Source organism: Rattus norvegicus, chromosome 1 (assembly GCF_021556685.1).
Source record: "Rattus norvegicus strain SHRSP/BbbUtx chromosome 1, alternate assembly SHRSP_T2T, whole genome shotgun sequence".
NCBI classification, from domain to species: Eukaryota; Metazoa; Chordata; class Mammalia; order Rodentia; family Muridae; genus Rattus; species Rattus norvegicus.
This window is the reverse complement of record NC_141534.1, coordinates 130,853,005-130,879,448: the sequence shown is the minus strand read 5'-3', so window position 1 is coordinate 130,879,448 and position 26,444 is coordinate 130,853,005. Positions and strand designations below refer to the sequence as shown.

The 26,444-nt window shown below is 49.6% G+C and overlaps 2 protein-coding genes across 12 annotated transcripts in view; one reads left to right on the top strand and one right to left on the bottom strand.

The window, feature by feature from the left end:
- Entrep2 (endosomal transmembrane epsin interactor 2) overlaps window positions 1-21,111 on the top strand; it is a 411,852-nt gene extending 390,741 nt beyond the window's left edge. For 2 of the 4 annotated variants that reach the window (XM_087589068.1, XM_087589077.1), the window contains 5 exons: window positions 611-771; window positions 1,582-1,717; window positions 9,246-9,324; window positions 15,193-15,420; window positions 17,764-20,707. In XM_087589068.1, coding sequence (XP_087445194.1) covers window positions 611-771; window positions 1,582-1,717; window positions 9,246-9,324; window positions 15,193-15,420; window positions 17,764-18,080 — 921 coding nt within the window. In that variant the 3' untranslated portion in view covers window positions 18,081-20,707. Of the gene's footprint in view, window positions 1-610; window positions 772-1,581; window positions 1,718-9,245; window positions 9,325-15,192; window positions 15,421-17,763 lie in introns of all 4 variants that reach the window. The other 2 variants (NM_001427632.1, XM_087589082.1) reach the window with 2 other exon arrangements.
- A 1,511-nt stretch (window positions 21,112-22,622) lies between these two features.
- Apba2 (amyloid beta precursor protein binding family A member 2) overlaps window positions 22,623-26,444 on the bottom strand; it is a 237,316-nt gene continuing 233,494 nt past the window's right edge. For all 8 annotated transcript variants that reach the window (XM_087594359.1, XM_087594383.1, XM_087594393.1 and 5 more), the window contains 2 exon segments: window positions 25,922-26,062; window positions 22,623-24,094 (listed from right to left, as the gene is read on the bottom strand). In XM_087594359.1, coding sequence (XP_087450485.1) covers window positions 24,023-24,094; window positions 25,922-26,062 — 213 coding nt within the window. In that variant the 3' untranslated portion in view covers window positions 22,623-24,022.

Below are 26,444 nucleotides of genomic sequence, written 5' to 3'. Positions count from 1 at the left end.
TGTAGCTATCTTCAGACACACCAGAAGAGGGCATCAGATCTCATTACTAATGGTTGTGAACCACCATGGTGTTGCTGGGATTTGAACTCGGGACCTTCAGAAGAGCAGGCAGTGCTCTTAACCACTGAGCCATCTTTCCGGCCCTCCCCTGATATTTTTAAGTGACATCCAGTGTGCATGATTGCCCCGCAGAATATTCTGAAGATCCTGGGTAACATTCTTCACCTTTAGAGCAATGTCCTACAAAGTGTGTGGCTCACCCAGATACACGTATCTGGGGCCATAGTGAGCTGCTGTTTTGAAGTGTGCCTGGCAAGCATCCTTTAGCTGCAGTGTTTAAGCATTAGAGTCACAGGAGTAGGGTCTCCCAGTATTGGAAACTCCAGGCAGAAGTTTTTAACCTCACCTGCAGTGAGGGAAGCAGAACAGAGGGAAGAGGTTTCCAAGGTGGTTCTCTCAGGACCCTCCTTTGTAAAATATGTGTTTCGTGGCCATGGCTTGGCAAGTTAGACTAGGCATTTTACCATGAAAAGTGAAGTGTGTGCAGTTAGCTCCTTTAGCCGCCAGCCACACAGGATCTGGGATAACATTTCTTCTCTGTGTTTTCCAGTTCTTCCCTCAGAGGTCTCACTCTGCCAACGCTGCCTGTGTGACTCCCCATGGCACCATTCTCCACCAGACCCTGGACTTCGACGAGTTTATTGCCCCCCTCCCGCCCCCGCCCTACTACCCTCCAGAGTACACCTGCACACCCACAGCGGAGGCTCACAGGTCAGCTTCCATTCAGTGTCCCGAGTCCCATGAGGCTGGAGGAGCCACGGACAGGAAGCATCTTTAGGAGGGGGAAGTTTCAGCAAAGGGAGAGGTGTGGAAGGGAATAGAGTAAGATCTGGGACAGAAACATGTGCCTCATAAGGACAGGAAATGAAGAAAGGAACTGTGACCTAGAAAGACAGCAAAAAGAAAATTTCTTTTCTTATCTTTTTGTTCATTGGGGTTTTGGCGGTGATGATTTTGTTGTTGTTGTTGTTGTTGTTAGAGACAGAGCCTCACTATACAACCTCCACAGGGTGGCTTTGATATCTCTATGTAGCCCCAAAATGACCTCATATTTATAATGCTCTTGTCTCAGTGTCCCAAGTATTAGAATTACAGGCAAGCATCACACGGTCTGACTTGCGTAGATCACTGTTGTGTGCCTCTGTGGTGTCACCTAATGATATCATCGGCCAAAGATGAGCTCTTAAATATTCTTACATGTGCAAAGCTGCTCCTGATTGACAGTCATCACAGAGCGTGGAACATTAATTAGAAATTTCATCAGCTTTATCATTATGTTAATTGTAAATGACAGAGCTGAAGCGTTTAATGAAATCTGGACATTTTTCCAGAAGAAAGACGACAGTTAAACTTGCCCAGGCGTTCATGCTTTTATTTCTCAACACGGCAAGTTGATCACAGTCAACACTTGAAAAGAGATATCAGACACTGTGCTCCGTCCTCAGGGGATGACCATGTCATGTCAGACACTGTGCCCTGTCCTCAGGGGATGACCATCTCACGGACTGTTCTGTTTTCTAGGGGGCTCCACCTGGACTTCGCTTCCTCACCCTTCAGCACTCTGTATGACGTCACCATCAACAGTCCTGGCCTGCTGTACCCTGCTGAGCTGCCCCCACCATATGAGGCCGTGGTGGGTCAGACTCCTGCCAGCCAGGTGAGGCCCAGACCCTAACAAGACCATTTCCCCTGTAGGCCCTGCTCCCTGGCCTGCCCTCAGAAGGCTCCTCTCTCAGACGTGCTGACTGAGTTCAGTGTCACCAGTGGCTGCCTACGAAGCCTCTTCATGCAGCGCACCTGTGCTTGCATAGACTTTAGGACGCTGATTCTAGCTCCAGCCGAGAATCAATACGTAAACTTGCACTTTGGATACACAGCTTAATCCATGCAACAGGATGCACAGCCCAGCTCGGACTTGTCTGCCTTCCCTGCTGCCCGGTGTGTCTAGAGAGGGCACAGAAGGAACTGGAATGCCTTCCAACCCATGACCAGAGCAGGAAAAGCTGGGCTTGTGGGCTGAGGGCTTAGTGGACCTTGGCCGTTGTTGTTTGTAGACATGGTCTAATGAATCTGTAAGAAGCCAGTCAGCCCTAGGCCAGGAATGTGTCTCCATTGACAGATTGCTGGGATTTTCTCTGAGCTGTGCATACCAGGGGGCCCCCGCTGCTTCATGGTTTCGGCCATTAGTAGGTACTTTGAATATGTCTGTGTGGCTTTGGTCTCCTCGTCTGAAAAAGGACAAGGGAATCAGTATCAAGCGTGTGGGAGAAGGAAGGTTGCTGATGGGGACAAGAATAGACTGCATTCAGAAGATGTCTCTGGGTACATTTTGGTAGCCTTTTAAAATCTTGGCCGTTATTATTGTCTTTATTGAGTGTGAGATCTCTGGTCAGGCAGAGAGGTGAGCTGATGGGGCAGGGCCACTGAGATCTTGAGTGGAAGTTGTAGGGAATGGGGCAGAGGTGGGCACACAGTCAGGTAGCAAAGCCATAGAGTTGGATAACACCACAGCATGGAGGATCTACAGGCCACTCCAGGTATGTCCAAACTCTGCTCCCTGTGCCCCTGCTACCCTTCTATGACCGCTCAGTGCTAGACCCAGCCTTTCTGGCATCACCTCACGTTCTCATCCTGAACCTTAGCCATCCCAGCCACCTGCAGGGGTGGAGAAGAGTGTGTATCCATCTCTGCCACTGACAGGAAATGGGTTCCAGGAAGAAGCTCTGTGGAGGGAGTGCTCCCTACCCACTGTACAGATGCAACCTCACAAGCCTCAAAGATAACCACAGCCGTAAGGGAGCACAGGGATAGGCAGCACGGTGCCTGCACTCTGTGAACAGTAGGAAGCCTGTGTTCAGGCTGTTGGCATCACAGAAAAAACACTTATCACAGGGATTCTACCTTAGTCCTGGTCCAGCCTGGTGAATCCCACACACCCTGACAGAACCAGAGGATCCTTGAGTGACATCTTTGTGTCCACTCCAGCCCTGAAATGTGCTGAGTGGCTTAGTGGTTACGACAGTAGCTCCAGACCCAGGATCTTGGCCTGGTTTTGTGTGTGTGTGTGTGTGTGTGTGTGTGTGTGTGTGTGTGTGTGTGTGTGTTGTAAAAGTCATGGTGTAGGAGTTTGCCTGAAAGGCAAGGTAGCTTAGTGATCAGGGAAAGTGAAACCCTGCAGTCTCTCAGCTTGGACAGCCATTTTCCTAGACTTTCTATGCTGGGCAGAAACTCTGACTTAGCAATGAGGCTTATCTTTCAATTTATAAAAAAATAGCAGTGAAGACCTTGGTTGTGGTGACAGGTTGCAGCTCTTAGAAGCTCCTGGCTTGTATTTTGGCATCTGAGGGAGGACCCCAAAGCTCAGATTTGGTGAGGAAATGTGCCATGGATTGTAGAGGCCAGTGAGCATTCCACTCCCACAAAGCCTGGTCAATTGAATCCCAACGTTGGGTCCATTCTCAGGATTTCTAAGCCACTGATTGGCTAGGGAAGAAGGCCGGCCGAGTGAGGAATTTGCATTTGTAACAGGTCCCAGCTCCTGCTGTTATTGGGACTCATTTTGAGAACTGGAGTAGATCACTGTGGAAAGGCTTGTGGTGAATGGATGAGAACAGGATGGATCTTAGAGGAAAATGTGGTACAGGGCCCAGAAGGGGGCAGCATCACCAAACCAACATGGCAGCACTCAGAGGAAGGTACAGAGGGACCAGAGCAAGATCCCTTTGGGGATGGCAGACCCTAGGAAGTCAAGACGCAATGGGGCAGTTCCATCCTGGGAACTGGGCACCTAGAAGCCATGTCTGCAGTAGTTTGTGATTTCAGTGCTGCCTTGGGTGGGAGGCTCTGCCGTCTCCCACTCCTCTACAGTGCCGCCATTTTAGAACTCTAGTTTCTTGCCACGGATACTTTTTGGCTTCCCTTTGTGAAGCAGTACTTGGTTTCTGTAAGAGAGGGCTATGAGGACGGATCATGATTCCATGGACCCCTCCCTGTGGACACTGTCAGGGCTGGGCTCTGCCCCATCAGAGATTTTGCTTCCCAGCAAGAGGTGTAAGACCCCTGAGTGCAGGGGTAGGCACTAACTTCAGACTTTGAGCATGACATTCAGTGCCCCCACCACCACACACTAGAAGGGTATTGCTTCGTGTTTTATTACCAATTTTCTCTTTCCCTGAAGAACGCGATATACTTCAGGTTAATACATGGTTCTGGGATCTGTAGGACCCTGTTAAGCCACTGTAAAATTCCCTCTTCCCGTGATTCCTCGCGGAGAACTTGGGTAAGAAGGGCTGAGGGTCAGAGCCGTGTCGTGTTAGCTTATATTAGCTCAGAAACCTGTCACCTTCGGGTACTGACACAAACCCAATCTGCTATGGAGCAGTCCAGGTAAGCGTGTAGTGTGTCCCGGGGCCCCCTTCTCCAGACCACCTGTGTGTCAGGAACACATCTGGTGATTAAGGGCCTGCAACCCCCTGGCCAGTTTTCTTTCATGCTCAGGTCTCAGAGCAGGCTTTTCAATTCCACAGACATCTCTGGGAGCCCAGAAGTGAGTGAAACCCATTACTGTCCACAGAGGGAAGGCTGGGCCAGCCACCTGCCCCCTCCTCCAGGGTGGTCCATCTCCCTTGACCAGACTTCGAGGAGCTGCCCCCTTCACAGCGTGAGAGTTTTCTCTGGGTGAGGAGGGCGGGTTAATTGCTTGCCCTTGCAAGACAAAGGGTGTATAAATTGCCTAGCAGCAGTGGTTAGGGTAAGGCAAACCAGACAGAGGGATCTGAGGAAAGTCACAGCAACACACAGGACTAAGGGGAGAAGGAGGTGGCAGCACTGGGAAGATTTATTTTTTTCTTTTTTCTGATGCAAGGTTGCATTCTATGTTGTCCAGGCTGGCCCTGAACTCCTGGCCTCAAAAGAGCTTTCCTCTTCAGTCTCCAGAATATTTGAGATGCCCAGCGTGCACCTGAGAGGATAGTTTCAGCCTTTTAATTGAGGGCGCTCATCCAGACCTCTTCTCTCCCTTGAGCAGCATATATTCCCTTCTGGTTTAGGGGTGGAGGTCATTATTTCCTGGAGCTCCAGGCTGTGCTCCTCAGGACCAGCCACAGCAGCAAAGTTACTGAGATTTCCTCACTAGAAATTCTGACTAGACGCAAACTCACATTCCCGGGACCGCTTGCAGCTGTGCTTTGTAGCCGCCAGACATAAAACCACGAATCTACTGCCTTGTGGGATTAATAATCCACGTGCTAGCAGGATAGGGTCACTTCACGGGCTCTCGGACTTGAGCAGGGAATCGCATCCACCCGTCTGGGTAGGGCTGAGGCATGGGGGAGAAGAGGAAAGTCACCCCAGTGGGGAAGCACACCATGCAGAGGCAGAGTAGGGGGGTAAGCAAAGCTCCAGGTCCCCGAGGTCAGCAAGATTGTTTCAGGGCAGGTTTTCTGACCTCGCCTATCTAACTATGGAAGTGCGCTTGACTAATTCAGTGTCTAGGTTGACCCGACAAGGAAGTACTTGAGGAATTCAGACTGGGTAGCAGTATAACTAGGAAAGGAGGTCTATTTCGATACTAGAAATTATGAAAAAGGGAGATGGGTGGACATGGTATTGCCGACTCCGGCTCTTATAAATTATATGGTCAAAGGAAATAACGTCAGTGTTTTAGAACTGCCAAGCGAGTGTTTTGTGAGAGGGCGGGGCCCCGGTGTCAGGGAAGCAGCAGGTAGGGCAGCTGAAGGGGCAAGCGGATGGCTCGCTTCTTGAACTGAAAGCAGAAATCAGAGTGAGACACAAAGCAAAATAGAGAGAGCGAGAGTAGCCTGGTGTTTCCTCTCCAAAGCCCGCCCCCAGTGACGTACTTCCTCCACCAAGGCCACACCTCTTAAACTTCCCCAAACAGTCTCTCCAACTGGAGACTAAGTGTTCACAGACTATGGCAGCATTTCTTACTAAAACAGCTACAGTCCCACATGCCTTGGGGATCCCTGGACAAGTTATGTAGGAAGCTTATCTCTCAGAATCCTCACACCCCTCTTCCAGCCAGGATCCCTCCCTGTTCATGAGCTTTTATGGATGAACTCAAATCTCAACTTAGATTCCATACCACAGATGTCCTCCCCACAGATCTTTACTGCCTCTGCTGTGCTTCTGCACCAAATGGCCATTCCCCCCTCCCCCCGTCCCACTTTGTGCTGTGAGGTAGCCTCTGCCATCAGATTCAAATTAAAGCCCTAACACTCTACTCAGAAGTGATAGATGCACTCCCAGGGGCCATCTCTTTCCCAAACCACATTTCCTGGTGCTTGAATACAGAAGCCAGAGGGAAGTGAGCGGTACCCTGCAGAATATGAAGCAAATCCAATTTCCTCTTGACCTTGTCCCTCTGTGGATTCTATTTCTCTTGTTTTATTTATATTTCTTTATTGCCAAAGCTTGCTTTCTCAGGCACCAGGTTTCTATGTTTCCCTTTCCCTCCCTCTCTCCCCTCTGTGTGTGTGTGTGTGTGTGTGTGTGTGTGTGTGTGTGTGTGTGTGTGTGAAGGAGAGAAAGAGAGTGGTGATTCGATATGGGGAGAGAGTGTTGGAATAAAATAGCCCTTTAGGCAGTTTCTTTTTTGTTATTTAGTAGAAGATTCTTCAGAGACATTTTCAGAATTGGTTATGGGCGCATTGTGAATACAGACGGGGAAAGGTGTGTGTAGATGTTGATGGTGGTGTGAACTCTCTTTCCCTCATTTCCCTCCCCAGCAGGACGAGTGGGCTCAGGAAGAATGGCAAATGCATCATTTGCTCCAGATCCTATCAGTGGGGTGAAAGGCAACTCGCCCTCCTGGTCTTAGCTTGATTTCCAGCTCTCTTCAGCACCCCACTTCCCCACCACCAGAACAGGGAGCAGTGGTTCACACCCTTTGTGTTGGTGCCACAGCTGGGCCACCTGTCCTCAGTCCAGCGCAGTGTGTAGAGCCGAGATGAGGAATATCAGCTCTCTGATTGAAGTGGCGGGTGACACAGGAGGCAGGAATGTAATTACCTGAGCTGGAATCGGACCAAGCCGCAGGGGCTTGCCTCAGCTTCCCCAGTCTCCTCTAGAGCTCATTACTTGCCAGTATATCCCCAAAGCAATTCCGAAATAACACAAGAAGTCAGTTATTGTTTCCTGGGCTGGTAAAGGGGGAGTGTGGATGGGGCATGCTATGTGCAGCCCAGGGCCTGCACCATGCCTGCAGCACAGTTAGAAGCGTCATGCTCATTGGTTAGAAACTGCAATGCATGGTAGGGTAAGATGAGGCCGGAAGCCAGGGGGCCCAGCCTTCCGAGTCCTGTTTCTTGGGGTCTCCCCAGATCAGAGTCACTCCCAGAGGAGCCTCCATGTCCTCAACCTGAGGAGAACTCTCCAAATCCACACTCCACCAAGTCAGGGTGGCCCTTAATGTGATTATCACTGTCATGATGTGGGCTGCCATTTGAACTGGCACCTGGACTCTGACCCAAAACTCAGGCAGGAGAGTAGCCTAGGAACTTCTGTTCATCCCATCTGCAAGGAAACAAAAGGAAAAAAAAGAAGAAGCAAATTAAGAAGAGGCTGCAAGTCTACTTGGTGTCTTAGTTATGGTCTCCCTCACTGTGAAGAGACTCCATGATCAGGGCAACTCTTATAAAAGAAACCATTTAATTGGGGCTGGCTTACAGTTCCAGAGGTTCAGTCCATTATCATCATGGCAGGAAGTATGACAGTGTCCAGGCAGGCATGGTGCTGGAGGAGCTGAGACTTCTACATCTTCTACAGCTGAATGCGGCAGCAGAGACTTCTGCAGGCAGCCAGGAGGAGGGTCTCTGTTCTGCACTGGATAGAGCTTGAGCATAGGACATCAAAACCTACCCACAGTGTGATATACTTCCTCCAACAAGGCCACACCCACTCCAACAAGGCCACACCTCCTAATAGAGCCAGTACCTATGGGCAGGGCATATGCAAACTACCAGACTTGGGATGCAATCATTCAACCAGTGCTCATTCCATGCCCTGGCCATGCTGGTATGACATAAGTCAGGTCTCATAGCCATTTGTCCCATGGTTTTATTATTTTTTGAGCCACTGGAAGAGAATGAAAGAAGGTAGTTGGAAGGGCGTGGAGAACTGGCTGTCCTAAGTCCCACCAAGACAATGAAGACTCCTCTGTGGCCTTTTGTCTTAGTTATGGTTTCTATTGCTGTGATGAAATGCCATGGCCAAAAGCAAGTTGGGGAGGAATAGATGTATTTGGATTACATTTACACATCAATGTTCTTCATCAAAAGAAGTCAGGACAGGAACTCAAGCAGGGCAGAAACCTGGAGGCAGGGGCTGATGCAGAAGCCATGGAAGAGTGCTGCTTACTGGTTTGCTCCCCGTGGCTTGCTCAGACTGCTTTCTTAGAAAGCCTAGGGCTGCCATACCAAGGGTGGTCAGACCCACAATGGGCTGGGCCCTCCCCATCAACCACTAACTTCAAAAAATGTTCTGCAGGCTTGCCTACAGCCAAATCCGTGTGGAGGTATTTTCTCAACTCGGGTTCCTTGCTCTCAGATGATTCTATCCTGTGTCAGGTTGACATAAAGTTACTCAGCATAGCTTTCTTGGTTCCAAATAGTGCCCTGGCAGAAGGTAAGTACCTCAGAGTAGCCAGGGCCCTGGAAGGTACTCTGAGTGCAGAAGGCCAGGGACAGGGACTTTGACCTTAGCAATGGTGACCTGCACTGTCAGTTCTCATGCCCCGCCCCATAAGTCTAGGTGGGAAGAAAGAAATGGATGTATATGCCTCCAATCCTTGTATATGTAAAGCAAACTTGTACATTTTTTCCTCAGAGGATTTGTTCCAGGACACCCCCCCCCCATCTCTCAGAAATGAAAATTCTTAGATGCTCGGGTCCCTTGTGTAAAATGGACCACTGTCTGCATAGAATCTACATGTGTCCTTTCCTGTACTTTACACCTAATCAGATGCGTCCACAGGAACTCATCATAGTACACGGTGCATGGAGACCTCTATTTCACTCCGTGGAACTTTCTGGCAAGTTTCACCCTGATCGTTTGGAGTCTGTGCTGATTGAATCAAAGGCATTTGAGGGTCCGGAGGACGGGCCGTGTCGGCCACCTGGGTGTTGTCCTGAGCAAGGGTAACTAATGGTTTGTGTTTCTCACTCTAGGTTGCAAGTGCCGATCACCAGGTGGTTGACTCCAGTTCTGGGGACCCAAACACTGCTGCGGACTTCAGCACCCCAGGTAGTCATATCTCTCTCAGCTTGGAGCACTGTTTGTGTGTTTTCCAAAATGTGTATTTTCTCCTGCTTCCTGCCCCTGCCCCCTGCCTCTTCCCGCTCCCTCCTCTCAAGCTCTGACTCTGTAACATTGTGTCTTAACCACAGCATTCTTCCCTAACCTGCATCTTAGGTTGTGTTCCTGGGAGAGTTCACCCTCCCTCTGGGCTGCATTTGTTGCCTCTTCCCTCCATGTCCTGTCTGTCTCCTTCATTTTAGGATGTGAACTTGAAGAAAAAGTACTGTTCAACTCGAGTTCCACTCTTTAAGGAACAGAAAGGAGTACTTAGACAGTCACTGGCTCCCGACGATTGGACTCGGGCTTCTTTTGGCTTTATGGTGGTAGAAAAGTCACAGGCCGTTCAGTAGAAACTACTCTCGACGCTAGGATTTTACATTTTCAGTAAACTGCGTGGCTTCTCAGGACACTCCAGGAAAGAGAGTTCGAGTTAGATGGTTGCGCTCCATCATAGGCTGCTGTGTATGTTCTGAGCATGCTGAAGGCAGGCGAGGCTGAGCTGTGATACTCATGAGATTTACATCTGTTTCCCACCTATCGGGGCCACAACCTGATGGGGTCACTGTGGCTGAGCTCCTTCCTCAGCAGGAAGTGAGCTAGGCTAAGGGACTTCCAAGGACAAAGCTGGCCAGAGGATAAACTAGAAGTCATGAACTTGACAGTTCTGAAGGGCAAATGTGAAAGGACAGATTCCTAGACACATTGGAACCTCCATGGCACTGAGCTGGGATTAGGGAGGAAGGAGAAAAGCAGATGCACCTCAGCCTCAGAGGGAACGAGAAGACGGGTTCAGAGAATCCCTTTATTGGGGAGTCTAGCTACACTCATAGGGACAGCTTATTTTGAGAGCAGAGTCATATAATTTATGCCACCTTATGACTAACCACCATTAATCATTGCCTCTAATACAAAGTTAATATCTAAGAGAAGCAGAAAGAAGCCATCCTCTAGAGAGGGCTCCCCGGGTTTCCAGGAACCCCAAGTTTCAGCAGTCATGGAATTCAGAAGTGATCATGTCTTTCCTCTGGTCACTCCAAGGAACCATCTAAAGCATCCCTGGAGTTTGGTGAAATATGGTTAGAAGGTGATACCATAGCAGTTTCCTGCATTCTAGGGTTGGGCCCCACAGCTCCCAACCATGAGATGCCTACACACATTACAAGTTCTTGGGAAAATAGGATTGAAAGGGTGGGGCCCGTAGCTGGACCCCTTTCTGGTTTTTCTGGTGGGTAGAGTTGGGCAGAGGAATCTGGGTACTCCTTGCCTATAACCTCATCAGTGAGCTCTGGAGGTGACCATAAGACCAAGGGGGACTTCCAGCACCCAGTCTGCTGATACCAAGTACCAGAGCCTTGGGATTGTACTAATTCATACCTTGGAGGCCGCAGGCCAGAAGACTTAATGGTTGGAAAGATGCTATTGCTCAGGTGATGTCTGTACCACAGAGAGGTTGGGCTAAAGTCCCTTTTTTTATTGTTTTTTTTTCCTCTTATGTATGTCCAGTGGCTCCAACCCATTTTTTTCTTCTTGTACTTTATGAGGGTGTATCTCAGGAGTAGAGAACTTGCCTGTCATATGTGAGGTCATGAGTTCAACTCCCATACTGGGGAAAAAAATAACCAGTTCAGTTGGGCATACTCTGTAGATCTGTCTCTGGGTTCTCCATTCTGTCACCATGACATACTGTTCATGACAACAGCCCTTGAGTGGGCTGAAAAATCTCCAAACATGTCATCCCCACGATATTCTTTAATGCAAGATGGTTCAGTCCCGCGACCTGTGATTTTCCCATATGCAGAATGAATCCATATCAGAATGAATCATTGGTACCTTCAAAAGCCATTGCTGGATTCCATAAGAACCAAACTAAACCCATAGAACAATCTGGAGAGACTCCACTCGCCTACATGGAGCATATCAATCCATGAATTGCGTCCCATTCCCTGGGACTACTTTTGTTTTTTTTTTTTTTGTTTGTTTGTTTTTTTGTTTTTTTTTTGTTTTTTTTTTTTTGTTTTTTTGCTCCACTTTGACAGTGTTTAGCCTCCAGTTACATGGTGTCCATAATTTGTTAGGTACACAGTCATTCCTTGACATTTCTGGAGGACAGGTTTTAGGACACTTGTCAGATGTCAAAACTCAAAGATACAAGGTGTTTGAGTCCCTTGCATAAGGTGACAAAATACGTACACATAACATATACATGTCCACTAATGCACTTTAAGTTATCTCTGGGGTACTAATCAATGTTTTGTAAATGGTTCTCCAGTGTTGTTTGGGGGACAATAAAATAAATATATTCATGGTTAGCAGAGACACAGAAGTTTCCAAATCACACTTGGCTGAATAGATAGATGCAGAACTCATGCACACGGAGTCAACTGCTTGCCCCAGGACTTCATTCTCTGTGGTGCAGTGAGGAGCAGTATTGCACTTGGGATTTCTAGGTCCCCGAGGTCATTGTTGTTGAGTATGACGGACGGTGTGATCGAATGTGATTCACTCGTTTGTTGACCTTGTCACTCATTACCATGTTGAACTTGATGTTTAGTTTCACAGTTCTTCATGGATTCTAGTTGGTTTTAAACTATTATGACCAATGTCACATCAATGAGGATTGTGCATTAGCAAGACCACAGGGAAGCTGCGAGCCGGACTCTTCACGGCATCTTATAAAGCAGCCTGTTATTTGAGGGCTCTTTATCTAGAATTCATGTTTACATTGTTAGACGAAGCAATCCACACTTCTGGAAACGCCCTGGGGTCTAACAGAAGGGAAAGAACTCTATAAAAATGAAGGTGTTTTCATTCTTCTTAATTGTGAAAACCTGGGGGAGCAGTGGAGCTCTTTAATGAGAGTCATAAAAAAACAGGTGGCATGCGCTAGATACATTATTCCACATTAATTAAGAAAATATGAGTGGGTTTTTGGATGAAAAATTGGAAGTCCATTAGGACCATAACTGTCATAAAAAAAACAGGCATGCTTTGTTACCCTGGTGACAGCAGGGAAAAGCAGTCACCAGTCTTGGACTGGGAGCCTTTGCAGTAGCTACTGTAATTTTGCATTTCCAGTAATTATATATATCCAGAGCACAGTCACCCCTGCCTGTCTATGACTTGATTGTGTTAGCACTGATGATAAGAAATTTGGATAGAGGCGAGTTAGGAGGCCTGAATTGAAACCATCTAAAATACGATTTTTGGTGCTGGGCTAGAGAGATGGCTCATCAGTTAAGGGCGCTTACTGTTCTTGCAAAGGACCCATGCTCAGTTCCCATCACCCACAGCTGGTGATGTATAACTTGCACTCCAGCTCCTGGGGGATCTGATGCCTCTGGACAGTAGGTACCTATACTCAAATGCACAGTTCCCCCAACACACACACACACACACACACACTTAAATCTTTTCCAAAAAGGTGAATACATACACACACACACACACACACACACACACACACACACACACACACACACACACACACACACAAACATTTGGGAGCAGTACTCATATTTTGTGCAGGGCCTTGCACATTCTAGGCAAGCATTCTCTAATGACCTACACCCTCGGTGCTCTCATTACTTTATATTTTTTTTCCTTATTAAATTATTTATTCTTCAATCTTCTTTTTACAGTCCAGACTTTATCCCCCTCCCAGTCCACACTCTGACTGTTCCACATCCCATACCTCCTTCCCCCATTTCCAAAAGGATGTCCCGACACCTCCACCCCTACCCTACCAGACTTCCCCACTTAAGACAGGTTTTCACTACACTGCCTAGGATGAGCTAGAAAATACTCAGGTTCAGACAGGCCTTACCATGAAGCCTTCCTGCCCTGCATCTTGTGCAGCAGGGATCGCAGGCCTGCACCACGCAGCTCAGCTTATCCAAAACGATTTTGGTTCACAACCGTGTAGTTCCCTAGGAATAACTCGCTGAGGTTGGTTGGGGTTAGTAAATGCACATTCTGTCTTTGAAGTTTTCTGATATGATAAATCATTGCTTCTTTTTTATATACTCTTTTCATCTCTGAGCATTTGTCAGATTATGTCCAGTAATAAATTCCTGGAAGCAACTGCTAAGTCCAAGGGAGCATGTATTTTAAGTGTTAATAGAGCAGTCAAACTCCATTATAGAAAAAAAACCTCACTCCCGAGTTCTCTCGCCCTTCCAGGGGAATAACCACTCTCCAGCCTTGGCTTTGAGCAACTTCTTCAGGTCTGTTGCCCATGTGTATATCTGGATTTGATTCATTTCTTTCATTTGAAGTGTTTTCTTTTTTAGGAGATGTTTTGGGACTAGATTCATAAGGAAAAAACGCTTATTAAATCAAGACATGAGAAAATGTGTAAGGCAAAGACCTTCCTGCTCATGGCCGGGATGGGATCTCAGTCTCTGCACCGCTTCCGCTGGCTCGTTTATTACGCAAGCACACAACTTACATAACAGTTTTTATTTATTCTTCTCATACAATACGCAGCTTCCCCCCTCCACTTCTCCCAGACCCCAAATCTCCCCTCTCCCACAGATCCACAACCTCCACTCCCACCCCCCAACCCCGTTGTCTTCTCCCAGAAGAGAGCAGGCCTCCCAGGGACATCAGCTGAACAGAGCACAGGAGACAGTAAGACTAGACACAAGCCCTCACACAGGCTGGACTCAGTAGGAGCAAAAGGATCCCCAAAGCAAGCAAAGATTCAGAGATGTCCCACTGCCACTGTCAGGAGTCTCCCCAAACACCAAGCCACCATGACGGATATGCAGAGGACAGACCCATGCAGGCTCTGCGATTGCCACTTCAGTCTCTGTGAGCCTCACGAGTCCTACTTTGTTGATTCCAGGGGCCAACGCTCACACGTTCTTACTGTCCATCTTCTTTCTTCCCTTTATAGTTTGTCACATAACCATGAACTCTCTGCCTACAGCTGCAGGTCTCCTGTTGTGAATTTTCTTCCGCTAGTTTTATAACGTCACAAAAGAAGGATGAACTATCTTGCAGTTTGTCTGTGTATGATGTGTGTGGTACCCTTTATGTTTTTCAAAGGGTTGCTAATTGTCTGCGACTATTTATATAAGGGTAGTAGTGGTTAGGTAGGAATGCCTTAGCACCTTCCAACTAGATCTACCTCTTGGCACCTCAGACCCTCCTCCCTTCTCTGGGCTGCCTCAAGAGTGGGCAGTGAGGACTGAGTGGTAGGTGGCTAAAAGGACTGACCGAGGGTGAGATGATGGACACAGAGGAGCATGGTGCACTGATTGGGCCTGGTGGAAAGAAAGGAGAGGAGCAAAGCTTGAAGCTTCCAACCTCTGATCGAATTAAGGCTGCTGGGATGGACCAAGTGTACCTCAGGCAGGTCCTTACCTTGCAGTATCTTCTCCTAGACTAAGAGGGCTGTTGCTGCTCCTAGGATCGGCATGCATTAAACAGGCTCTGGTGCAACCCTCAGGCTTCTGCCTCCCAGTGGGAAAGAGGCACCGACCTGACAAGGTTCGCTGGTCCATAGTGGGTCATCCGAGTCCATCTGAGACTTGGATGGCTAACTGTAATATATACATATACATATACATCATACACATACACATATACATATACATTGACTGTAATATCTTTTCTAACTAATGCACATACACATATACAGACACACATATATATACATACACATACATACATACATACATACATACATACATACATACATGGTATGGAGGGCAGGCAAGGGGCTTTTTCAGGATCCAGGTATCTTTGTAGTCTCTTACTCTAATACTGTGCTTTTTTTTTTTTTTTTTTTTTTTTTTTTTTTTTTTTTTGCAGTGCCTGCCAGTAGCACGAGTCTCCCAACATCAGAGGGGGCCACCTCACTGGGTCCAAGCCACCCATCCCCTGATGGCACTTTAGACACCCCACCGCCCCTTCTACCCGCTCCGGTCCCTCACCATATGTCTCCAGAGGCAACAAGCTTGAGCACACAGGTACAACCAAGCCCAGGGCGTGTGGCCCGCTCAGCCAGCGACCCCACCTCCTGCACATCCAGCGAAGCAGGTATGGGCTCACTGTATCCTCAGGGTGAACCCAATGTGTAAGGGATGTGACCTCTGACAGTTGAGGCCCAGCTGTTGGACCCTGGGAAGTGTCGTCTGAACACTTGAAGATCCTGAGTTAGAGTGGGGTGGGCAGCCTTGGGCCTTTGCTGTGGTCCCAGGAAGGGTTATTCGGGCCAGGGAGGAAGGATTCAAGAACGTAGGGTAATGAGGTCTCGTTAGGTCACCAGCAGCTCCGACATGAGCGACATCCATGATCTGAGGTCCAGGTCACAGTAGGTGACCAAGGGTGACAACTGTGTGTAGATATCTCTGTCCTCCGCTCTGAGTGCGTTCATTCAGCATTTCATGGTGCCCTTAGCCACCAGCTGTTTTGATTTCCCTCTGTGATTACAAATGGGCACTGTCCAAGACTGCAGGACACTGGCCAGCTGCCCAGGGATACATATGCTTCCTTGGGACTCTTGTGTGCCCGAGGCTGGAGAATGCGTACCTGAATCTTGATGTTAAAGGGGAATAATTTCAACCAATAATGACTGGCTGATAGCCTTTTGATTCTGACCGTATCATAGTTAAAAAAAAAAAAAAAAAAAAAAACTTCTGATATGGATTTGAAAGAACCCTAGAGAGGTGCCAGCCTCACCTCAGTGGTCTTGTCCAGTTGAATACCAGGCAGCCTAGAGTCTGACAATGCTAAGCAAGGGCAGAGTCTTTTAAAGGAACCAGGAGAGCGACGGGGGCCAGCTATGTGTGAACATCTTCCTGGTTGAAACACCAGATTTTACACAATCTGTAGACTTGGGGAAATATATTCCACAACCCCTTGTATCTTCTGTGGAGAAAGTTCAACCAAAATCTGGAATGTTCTCTTTCTGATTTATGGGAGCCACTGAGCTCCTACTCCTTCTGCTCCCCAAGGTCAGCATGTGGGCTCCTGTGACCACTTCCTGTCATGGAACTGTGAGAAAGAATCACATATGATTGGAGGGGCCCAGGTCCCTTCCGTGGCCTTTGGATGACATTCTATAACCTGTCCCTCTCAGTGGAATTCATGATCTGTGACAAACAGTCACAGAGATGGAATGAGTGAGGGGTGGTCACCATGCCTTTCGGAGGTCCACACAGCATACTTCAGCTTCCTCTTGAGATAAGACTGCCATTATTACGTGTGTTGAAGGCATGTACCTTCTGGGTCTCCAGAGAGTATTCATAGGCACCCACTGGGTCCTGTGTGACCTGGACCTGAAGAACTACAAGGCAGCTTCCTTTCATCTACCGGTGTCTGCTTCTCTGACATCAAGTATGTTGCTCAGCTCTAAGCAACTGGTGGATTTTACCAGTAATCCCTTCTCTCCTTCCTGTGGGAAGTGACTGTTCTTCTGGTTGAGGTGTGGCCAGGGCCATGTTGGGCTGTTCTGGGGAGATGTGGGGCACTCCTCAAACATTTCGGCATCTGCTTACTATGGAGGCCAGTGGGGTGGGGGTGGGGGAGTTGACTAGTGGTCATTTACTGTCTCTGCATTCAGCTGCCCCAACTGTGGACCTAGAATGTGAGTTCCTAACTCAGTGTAATCCTTCCAAAGCCTGTAACCATCAGCATACATGTGGCCTCACTCGCTTACATTTAGTTGTTCTGTTTTGAGACAGTATCACGTGAGGTAGACCAAACGGACCTCAAGTTCCTGTCTTAGCCTCAGGGTGCTAGGATTGGGGCTTGCCTACAACCACCCACAGGAGCCCGAAATGGACCACCCAGAGTGTGTCTGTTTTGGTAGACATGTTATGCAAGCTGACTTTCAATATGACCCTTGGTCAGTGGGCCATATCTCACTCCCCAGAGATCCCTGGTTCTTGGAGCCTTTTAACCAGTGTTTGCCCTAATTTTGAGGTAGAGTGCCATTGTGACATCTGATTGGAACTCATTTCTCCAGGCCCAGACTAAAGGATATTGGGGGAGGACCTGGAGAGAGGCTGCTGTCCCCACACACATGGTGGGGGGGATCTCACTGCCATTCTGCCACCCCAGCTGTAGTCTTAAATCAGACTGTCTCTGGATGTTCCTACTCTGCCCCAACAAGCTGTCAGACCACAAAGGACAGAGGTCATAGAGCAGGAGAAGAGATCCTCACCTCATAGGCCCACCGCTCATTTCTTCCCTCACTCCAATCCTTTAAGGTTAACAGGAAACTCATACCAGACTGACAGGAGATAAAGTGAACTGGGTCACACTCAGGGGTAGCCGCTCTCCCCTGGCACACTTGTGTTTGTTCCTTTTTCTAGAACTTTGGTTTCATTCAGTTCATCACTGCTGTATTCCGATCACCTCTTTTACTTTGCTTTTTAGTCTCCATATCACGCCCAGCCATGGGTGCCTGTCAGCCCCAGCTCTCATCCACTGGTGACTCAGATGCCTGGAAAACGAACCAACGGGCCAAGCCAGAGACCTTACAGACCGTCTCCAAAGAGCGGCCACACTCTTTAGTGGAGAGCAAGGCCTATGCAGACACCAGGGTTCTGGTGGCTAAGTTTTTGGAACACACACACTGCAGCCTCCCTACAGAGGTTCGACATGTGGTGGGTACCATACGGTCAACGGCCACTTCAGAGGAGCCCAGGGTGGAGGAGGCCATCTTTGGTGCTGGCGTCCTGGACCAGCTATGAAGCAGCTACAGGCCTGGATGTGGACACTGATGGGCCCAGTGCCTGCAAAGTGTGGGTCCTGCAAGATGTCACCATGCTTGGTAGAGAAAGGCCTTTGGCCTGCTGGACTGAGAACATCCAGGATATCCAGGAGGCTCACTGGTGGACCGGGCAAGGAACTGTTACTCTTTCTCCCATCGGTTGTCTTCCTGGGGACTGTTTGTCCCCTGTCCCACTAACTCAGAGATGTTTCTCTCCTGCTCTTAGTGAGCTGTGGTGGCTTCAGGGGTATAGCACCTCTTGAACTGAAGACTGTGATGGGAATACCATTCCGGGGACAGGTGACACTTGTGGGACATAAAGACACTGCCTCTGCCCCAAGTCAAGGCCTTTAACACACGATGCCCCTCTGGACCTGGTTTGGTTCAGTGTTAAAAGAATATAGGGTAGCAGCGGCCGTGGAGCCATGTGGCTGGTATCACTCTGCAATGAGTCCTTTATCAGATTCAGACCCATTACTTCCTCTCAAAGGCAATAGGTGATGTTCACACCGCCCCGGACCATCTTTTCACCCACTGGGCTGTCATGCAAACAAATCTACAATGAAAGCTTTTCTACATAACTCTTGGGAAGCAAGTACGTGTCACAAGGGCTTGAAATGCCCACCTCCTCTGAGTCCTGGGCCTCCCCACTAGACCTCTGTCTGTGGGTTGCTATCCCCACCTCTCCCTAGGCCCCTCCCCCACAGCCTCCCATCCTTTAACCACAGCAAATACTTGTTACTTGTGTCTTAACAGTAAGCTTCTCTCCTCATCCTTGGAGGACTTCCCCTCGTATCTGACCTCACTCACCTAATTGTGCTGGGTAGGTCACAGTCTGGGGCTAGGGAAGCTACCATCTGCTATATGTGCACCCCCGGCTAAGGCAAACCTCTCTCTCATGACCTAGAGTTGTCCTTTTGCGGCTCAGGTGGCAGCAGGCACACCTGCAGTGAAGGATACAAGTGGTCAGTGTCTTATTTCTGGGAGAATGCCAGTGGTAGACATCCAGAAGCAAGGCAAACCCAGCTTAGGCACAACCGGGTGGCTTGGGGCAAAATGGCCATCCCAGACTTTCCTGGCTGTTTCAGACCTCATTTTCGAGCAAGATCAACAGCAACCACTTCTCAACAATGGGTCTGGAGCAGCACTGCCTACAAGAACTTCTTGTACAAAACAGAAATGCCCACATCTGTTTCATCCCCAGCAGCAGTTATAATCATGGGAGGTCCCTGCAACTGTCGTGGGCCTGTGAGCCTCACTCTAGGCACAGAAGCCCTAAGTCTGTGAGTAGTGCCAGGGTGGACCAGAGGGTACCTGCCATTGTTCGGTGCCCAGCTGGTAGGTTTAGGCAGCTCTTCTCTCCATTTTGCCAGCCCTTGCCTGACCTTCTACTACCCTGATCCAGTCCCCAAATTCCCTGTAGCCAATATGTTGAAGGCCTCTGTGTGTTCGGAAGCAATGGAGGTTCAGGCCACACACGGCCTCTGAAAACCCCTAGCGGCGATCAGCTGTCCGTGCCCGATGGCTTTACCATTGCCATAGGCTGTTGCCTTCCTGAGGTTAGAGAGCTGGAAAATATAAATCAGGCATCTGACAGCACCCTTGCCTCTCCCACAGGAGAATTAATAGAGATGGAATTTTTGAGCACTTTATTCAGACCGTAAAATCCTCTAAATTTCCCTTGAGTGAGGGCTTTGAAAATCCCCCCCCCCCAGAGCACATCCCTTACAGGTGGAATGGCTCGCCCCGAGCTTCGCAGCACGAAATACTTTCATGCCTGGTTGCTAGGCATTTTCACCACCTCAAGGATGGGGTGAAGTGAGGTAGTGGCAGGGTAGCACCTGATTGGAGGATCCATGAAGCAGTGCTTAAACATTTGTGGATCTCAGAACAATCTATGACCCAAGAGAAGCCAGGACCAACCCCCAACCCAACTGACCCAGGCTCTGAGGTATTTTCATAGTGTGGCCAGGGTGACCATTTTCTGGATTGCACACAGGGCACTGTGGCCTTCGTGCTGCCTCTTTACTGCAGGCCCTCAACTAGCTATCATGTGGCACTTCTGACTCAAGCCGCACCTCTCCTCAGGTGCAGGCTACCCCTACTACCCGGAAGCCCTGAGTCCCAGACATTCTCAAGGAAGTGGTGTACACACACCGTTCTAACTAGGCTGTGAGATGGCTCCCCTAACAGACGTATATGCTGGATAAAGAAACTACAGCACTTCATGCTATAGGGTGGGTGTTCCATGACACGTCAATCTTGGTTCACCTTCTCAGAGCCCTGGGTGGACCATGAAGGCATTAAAATGCCCAAGATCCAGGCTTCCAGGGAGTCAGAGGCACTGGGAACAGCCACCAGACAATGGTCTTGCAGTTTGACTCGTCTCTCCCAGGTCCCCTAACCCTGTCTCAGTGGTGAGCGAGTATTAGGAACCCAGGCAGGTATGTGGGTCCCTTGTTGAAGCAAAGGCTGTCCCCCTTCCCACTGCTTGCACATGTTTCCATCTTGGAAGGTCTGTCCTTCTTCTTTTGCTGGTATCTGAACTGGGCCCACTGGTAATCATTTGGGGGAAGACGCTCTCATGCTCAGTTTGCCAGGTCGTGGGCCCCCAGCCAAAAAACAAAAAAAGAGTATCTTCTAGGACATCCTTCAACTCTGCTTGGGGGGCAGGAAGATGCTGATGTGAACCCAGTGTGGGCAGCAACTCTACTGTGAGGAAGGCTGGAGGCTTCACAACGAGGACTTAGGTCTCCTTCCCAGGGAGGCCCCGATAAAATCCCAAATGCTTGCAACCAGCCCTGGAGTGGGAAGCTCACTGTGGATCTTCTCCCCACCCCCAACCCCCACTCAGCTGTGTCAGTCCACAGCTGCTGCTGAAGCAGAGTTTATAGGAAATTGTTTTCAGGCCACCAGAGACCTGTTTGTACAACATGAAAGGTTGTATTTATTTAATGTACCTCAAGGTGTTTTAATAATGATCAGTGTTTTAATAAAAAGTATTTCTGGTCTCTGAGTTCTCACTGGGACTAAAAGGGTCCTGGAAGGACTGGGTTTGGGGGAGCAAGAAGCTGCCACAGCTACTACAAGGTGTTTCTCAGTGCCGGGGGCTGAGGTGAGAAGGCAGCCCACTATGTTCACAGGCCCAAACCACAGCTGCCCCTCTGTGGCCCTGACATTCAAGGTACCTGGAAGGTGGTACTTATTCCAAAGTCTTCCATGTAAGGCCCTGAGCTATGTGGACCAGGGACTGGGAGATGGCTCGGTGGGTAAAGCGCTCACTGGGCAAGCATGAGGATCTGAGGTTGGATTCTAAGAAGGAAGGGAGGTACACACTGTAGCTCCAGTGCTGGGGCAGGCAAGGACAGGCTGGTCTCGGGCTCACTGGATAGCTGGGACAGCTGCTACAGCAAGCCCCTGGTTCTGTAAAAGACTGCCTCAAAAAATAAGATGGGACGTGACCGAGGAAGACACTCCACGTGTGCACCAATGGTCACATGCCTGCACACGGGTGAAAACACATGCACACACTGTACATGCTGTACACCAGGCAATAGACATTGTGCCCTCCTATCCTCTCTGACTGTGCGTCTTCTCTTTGGAGTGGGGCACATGCTCGTCTAGGACACGCAGGGGCATTCCGTGGGCCTAGCAACAGGGACCAGCTCCTCGGCTGTCTTGCTTTCACCTCCGGGACTGCTCATTCCATTCTGCAAGAATGCCGGCGAGCCATTTGGATACCGGTTTCTGAACCTTGGCGAAGTGAAGCGTTTTTCTTTGCTCTCAGTTCTAACATCTTCGGGGAGTAAGGCTACAGACTTGGAGACCTCTGTGCTGCATTTCTGATGACATTTCCCAGGGCACTGTTTGAGGCCAGGGTTCCTAGTGAAAGGCTGTTTCTCACCTGCTCCTGATGGCGAGGAGTGACATGGGTCAGGCCCCTCAGAGGGTTCCTCAGAGTCACGAGCAATGAAAACACCTGGCCAACAGCTCGAGGGTATGTTCTGCTGTGGGGGGCCAAAGAGGAGAATCCTGCCCAGGTCCCCCGTCTCGACCTCCAGAAACAATCCCAAGCTCACCCGGTTCCTTCCTCCTGTCATGTCCTCACGTAGCAAGGTACAGAACGGCAGACGCCCTGCCAACACTCTACAGGTATGGATCCCAATGGTCTGGAGAAAGGCCAGGGGTGTGGGCCAACATCCTTTAACATGCTCACACACATTTCTGAGGTAACCTAGATCTAGAGAAACCTAGGTCTCCATTGCTTTTATTTAGTCAAACCACAGCCATCTCTTGGGTGCAGCAGGTGAGTAGAGAGACCTGGAGCTGGCCTGACATCATCAGTGACTCCTGGTGGGTTTAACGATTGCCCTCGTGTCCACCTGCGTGGGAGCTGCTATGGTTCCAGACCAGGAAGGGGTGCTGTTACCGCAGGACAGACTCCCAGAGCACGGTCCAAACTGTGGAAATGAGAGGCCCACAGAGCGTGTACTGCCCTGCTGACAAATGAGGCACACAGAAGTGCTTTTGATCATGACTTCAGGTTTATTAGCAATATGCACGAAGTCTTCCTAGGGTCAGCTGCATGCAACACACAGGTTATTCCTCGAGTACAGTAATCCTAAATCTTTAGTTACTGTGTGGTAAGGCTTCTTAAGTCACAGTGTATTCTTCAAGGCTTGAGCCAAAAAAAGAGGCTGCCAGACAAAATGACGTCAGTTAACATTGATCTCTAACGCGCTGAGCCAGCCACTGCGTTCCTTGGTCTATAACCACTAACACTGCTCTGGGAGTGATGGCGGAGCAGCTCACTTGACACGTAATTTGCACTCTTGCTGGTCCCTTCTGGAAGGGTAGAGGTGGGGTTTTCTGGTGTGGGCTTCCTTTGTTGGGGACAGAGGGGTGTGTGTGTGTGTGTGTGTGTGTGTGTGTGTGTGTACATATGTGTAGGTAGAGTTTTGTTGTTGCTATTTAAATAGGAACATTTCCCATGCCTCTGCCTTTGTCCCCAGCAGGACGTTGCCCCCTAACAGGAAGCCCTGTGGTGGAGAAGGAGTCAGTCAAGGTAAGGATGCCCAGGGAAGTTCACAGGGTCTCAGGGGTCTCAGAACAGGCTAGGACAGGAGAAGCAGCAGTGGTCACAGATTGTCAGAAAACCTAAACATCCAGAGAATGGCTTGCCAAGGTCAAAGTCCAAACAGTATTTGTTGCTAAATAAATATGGAGTTTTGACATCGTGACCATGATTTTTTATTTAACTTGGGAGCATCCCCTTGCTGCGTAAATACTTACAATCAATCACACGTTCCCACACGGCACAAGTCTCAGCCTGGGAGCCAGGCTGCCCCCTGTGCCTGTGTAGAGGAGGCAAGGCCAGCACATGGGGGCCCTTTTAGGACACCACTGGACCCCAGGTGTCCCAGCCAAGGGCAGAAAAGGCTGCAGCTGCATCACAGAGGGCTCCCTTCACAGCCACACAGATGTGCGGGCGGGGTGGGCGCCACATTCACATTCCATAGCCTCAGGGAGTAGAGACACAGCACACCACACATAGAACTACCTGTGAGCACCCTTCATCAGCCGCAATGAAAATATGGCAGAAGACTGGTAAGTTTTACAAAGGATTGTCCTGTGACTCCCCTTCAGTAAGGACATAGCTTTTTTTTTCCCTTTTCTTTTTTTAGCAAAACCCAAAACAAAATAAAACAAACAAACAAAAAAAAAAACCCAAACCAACCAAACAAACAAACAAAAAAAAAACCTAGGTGACAAGGACACACCCTTGGGGGTGGGGAGGGGGGAGAGCCAGAGTTCTTGGTTGGGCTGCGGGGTCAGGGGTCAGGGCTTTGTCCTGGCTTCTGGCTCCTCTGGGCCCAGGTGGGTCTGCCTGGAGTCCCTGCTCCTTGGCGAGGCAGGGTGTACCTAGATGTACAGCGGTGTCTCCTGGCCTGTGAGGAGCCTGAACATGGCTGCAGGCATGGTCTTCATGTGAATCTGCAAACAGAGAGGGAAGGCTGAGCCGGCCGCCACTTCTTAATCAAGCGGAGACATCAGAAATGAAAACAGCTCGGAGAGGCTCTCACAGTGAGCAGGCTACCGTGGAAGGGTGGGACCCTCTCCGACACAGGGTTTCATACACTGTGTCACACCCTTTACACCCATCTCAATGAACCATTAGACTTCCGATGGTGACTGGACACAGGCCCCTCACCCCAGAGCAGCAAGGAATGTGCTGTGCTTCTGAGAGGGGAGCGCACCGACCCTGGATGAGGCCAGAGTGCAGGCCAGCAAAGAGCTGAAAAGACAGGTGCCCCTCAGCTAACAAAGAACTCTCAACCGCCCAGCTGCCCTTGCTGGTTCCACATGGGCTGAGCACACCACCAGCCTGCCACGGGATTGCTTCCTGGGTGGTGGGAGGTAAAAGATACTGAGCCTCTGGAAGCAAACAGCAGGGAGCTTTGATCTCTCCTGCCCCACCCCTCATAATGGCTGTGCCCCTGGACTCTGTGCTGTGCTCCTGGAAGAAGCTGCCAGGGTCTCAGCTGCCCTCAGGTCCGTTTCCAGCCCAGACTGGACTCTGCAGAGCTCATACAGGCGAAATGTGCAGATGTGTGCTTGGTCAGCTCCTCCACAATCCCAGGACAGCTTTTCCCTCAGAAGCTTCATTCTCCATAATTCTTCAATTAAACCCTACCCCACCCACAACCCACGGGATGTCTCAGAACAGTGACTTATTCTCCAAAGGAGCTTGGTGGGAAACACAGGCAGACACCCAGGTCGGGGTGGGTGCAGCTTCGGCCCACAGGCTGAAGGGAGTCTGCCACACTCCCTCACCTTGCTGTTTCCTCAGTTATCAATTAATCTAAGGCCTGAGGCAGTAGAATCATTTCTTGGGGTCCCCGGCCCACTCCCCCACAGGATCGATTTCTTTAGGTGTGAGACTGATTACTCCGAGGGCAGTCATTTCTGAATGGCTACTTAGGAAAATTGGATTTTCCTTTCTTGGAAGCCATTAGTTAGAAGCGGCCAATGCCCCCCTCCTGTCCCCTCCCTTTGAGTCAGCCATCATGGCTGCCAGTCCAAAGAATGCACTTCTCCCATCCCACCTCCCACCCTAATCCCCCCAAACCCCACCCTGGTATGTCAAAAGATGCTGACTTGGTCAGTGTGGCCCCAAGAGAGGTGATTTAAGGGGCATGAATCAGGATCCCCTGAGGAAATAGGAACTCACACCTTTCCCTGCCCACAGGAAATGGGAGCCCTGACCACCCACTCTGAATGAGCACCAAGTGGCCACCAGAGGGAGTCTGGCAGCCCTGCAGGGACCACGAAAGAATACCAGGAAAACATCAGCTGGTACACCACATCACCAGCTCGTGCCTCTCCAGCTCAGGGCCAGCCTCACCCTCTGTGCTAGCACTCACACTTTCTCACTCCCACACTCACACCCACAGCCCCATACACATGGGTATGTGGACTGCTGTGCGCACACTCTCACACTGAGATGTAGGCATCATGAACATACACAGCGCCTGCAAATTTCTAAATGCACACACACACACACACACACACACACACACACACACACACCTTCAATCCCTTCATACCATAAACTTCGCCCATACTGGTAAGTCTCCTGTCTGTGTACCGCTGCATCACCCAGGTTAGCCTACTCACCTGTTAGATCCTTGTGGACAGCTATACCCCTCCATGGAGACCCCGACCATTCTCTTGCTGGGATGGAAATGACCCAAGAAGGGCTGAACTAGAAAACAGGAGCCCAAACAGCCCTGGACTTCAGGGGCAGACCAGCAGTCTTACCTCTCCAACTGAGTTAGACAGAGCCTGGACTATCTTCTCGTGGGCTGTGGCTACCACACTCTGTCCGTTGATCTCGATGATACGGTGGCCGACTCGGACACCACCTCGCTCTGCAATACCCCCTCTCATGAGGCTGCAAATCTACGGGGACAAGTGACGTCAGCACACACATTCCCACGCACCCTGACCCATCCCACCACGTCCCGCCGATGGGGGAAGATCCCAGCATTTCAGTCCGTGACACGTGAGCGGGGACAACTGTGAGGTAGCATATGGCCTTAAGAAGAGGAGCCAGCACCATTGTGTGAGTGTCAGACTGCCAAGGTGGAGCAGAGAGCTTCTTCCTGGGACTGCCTACCGTGAGATTTCTCCACCAGCTACGCTCCGGTGTTCTTTCTGAGGAACCTCACAGAGACTGGGATGGTAAACTCTTAAGGAACAACGAGAGTTTGGCAAAGTGACGCTGAGCCAGAAAGCTGTATCCATTCACTCACAAAACTCATTAAAAACCAAGACATGAGAA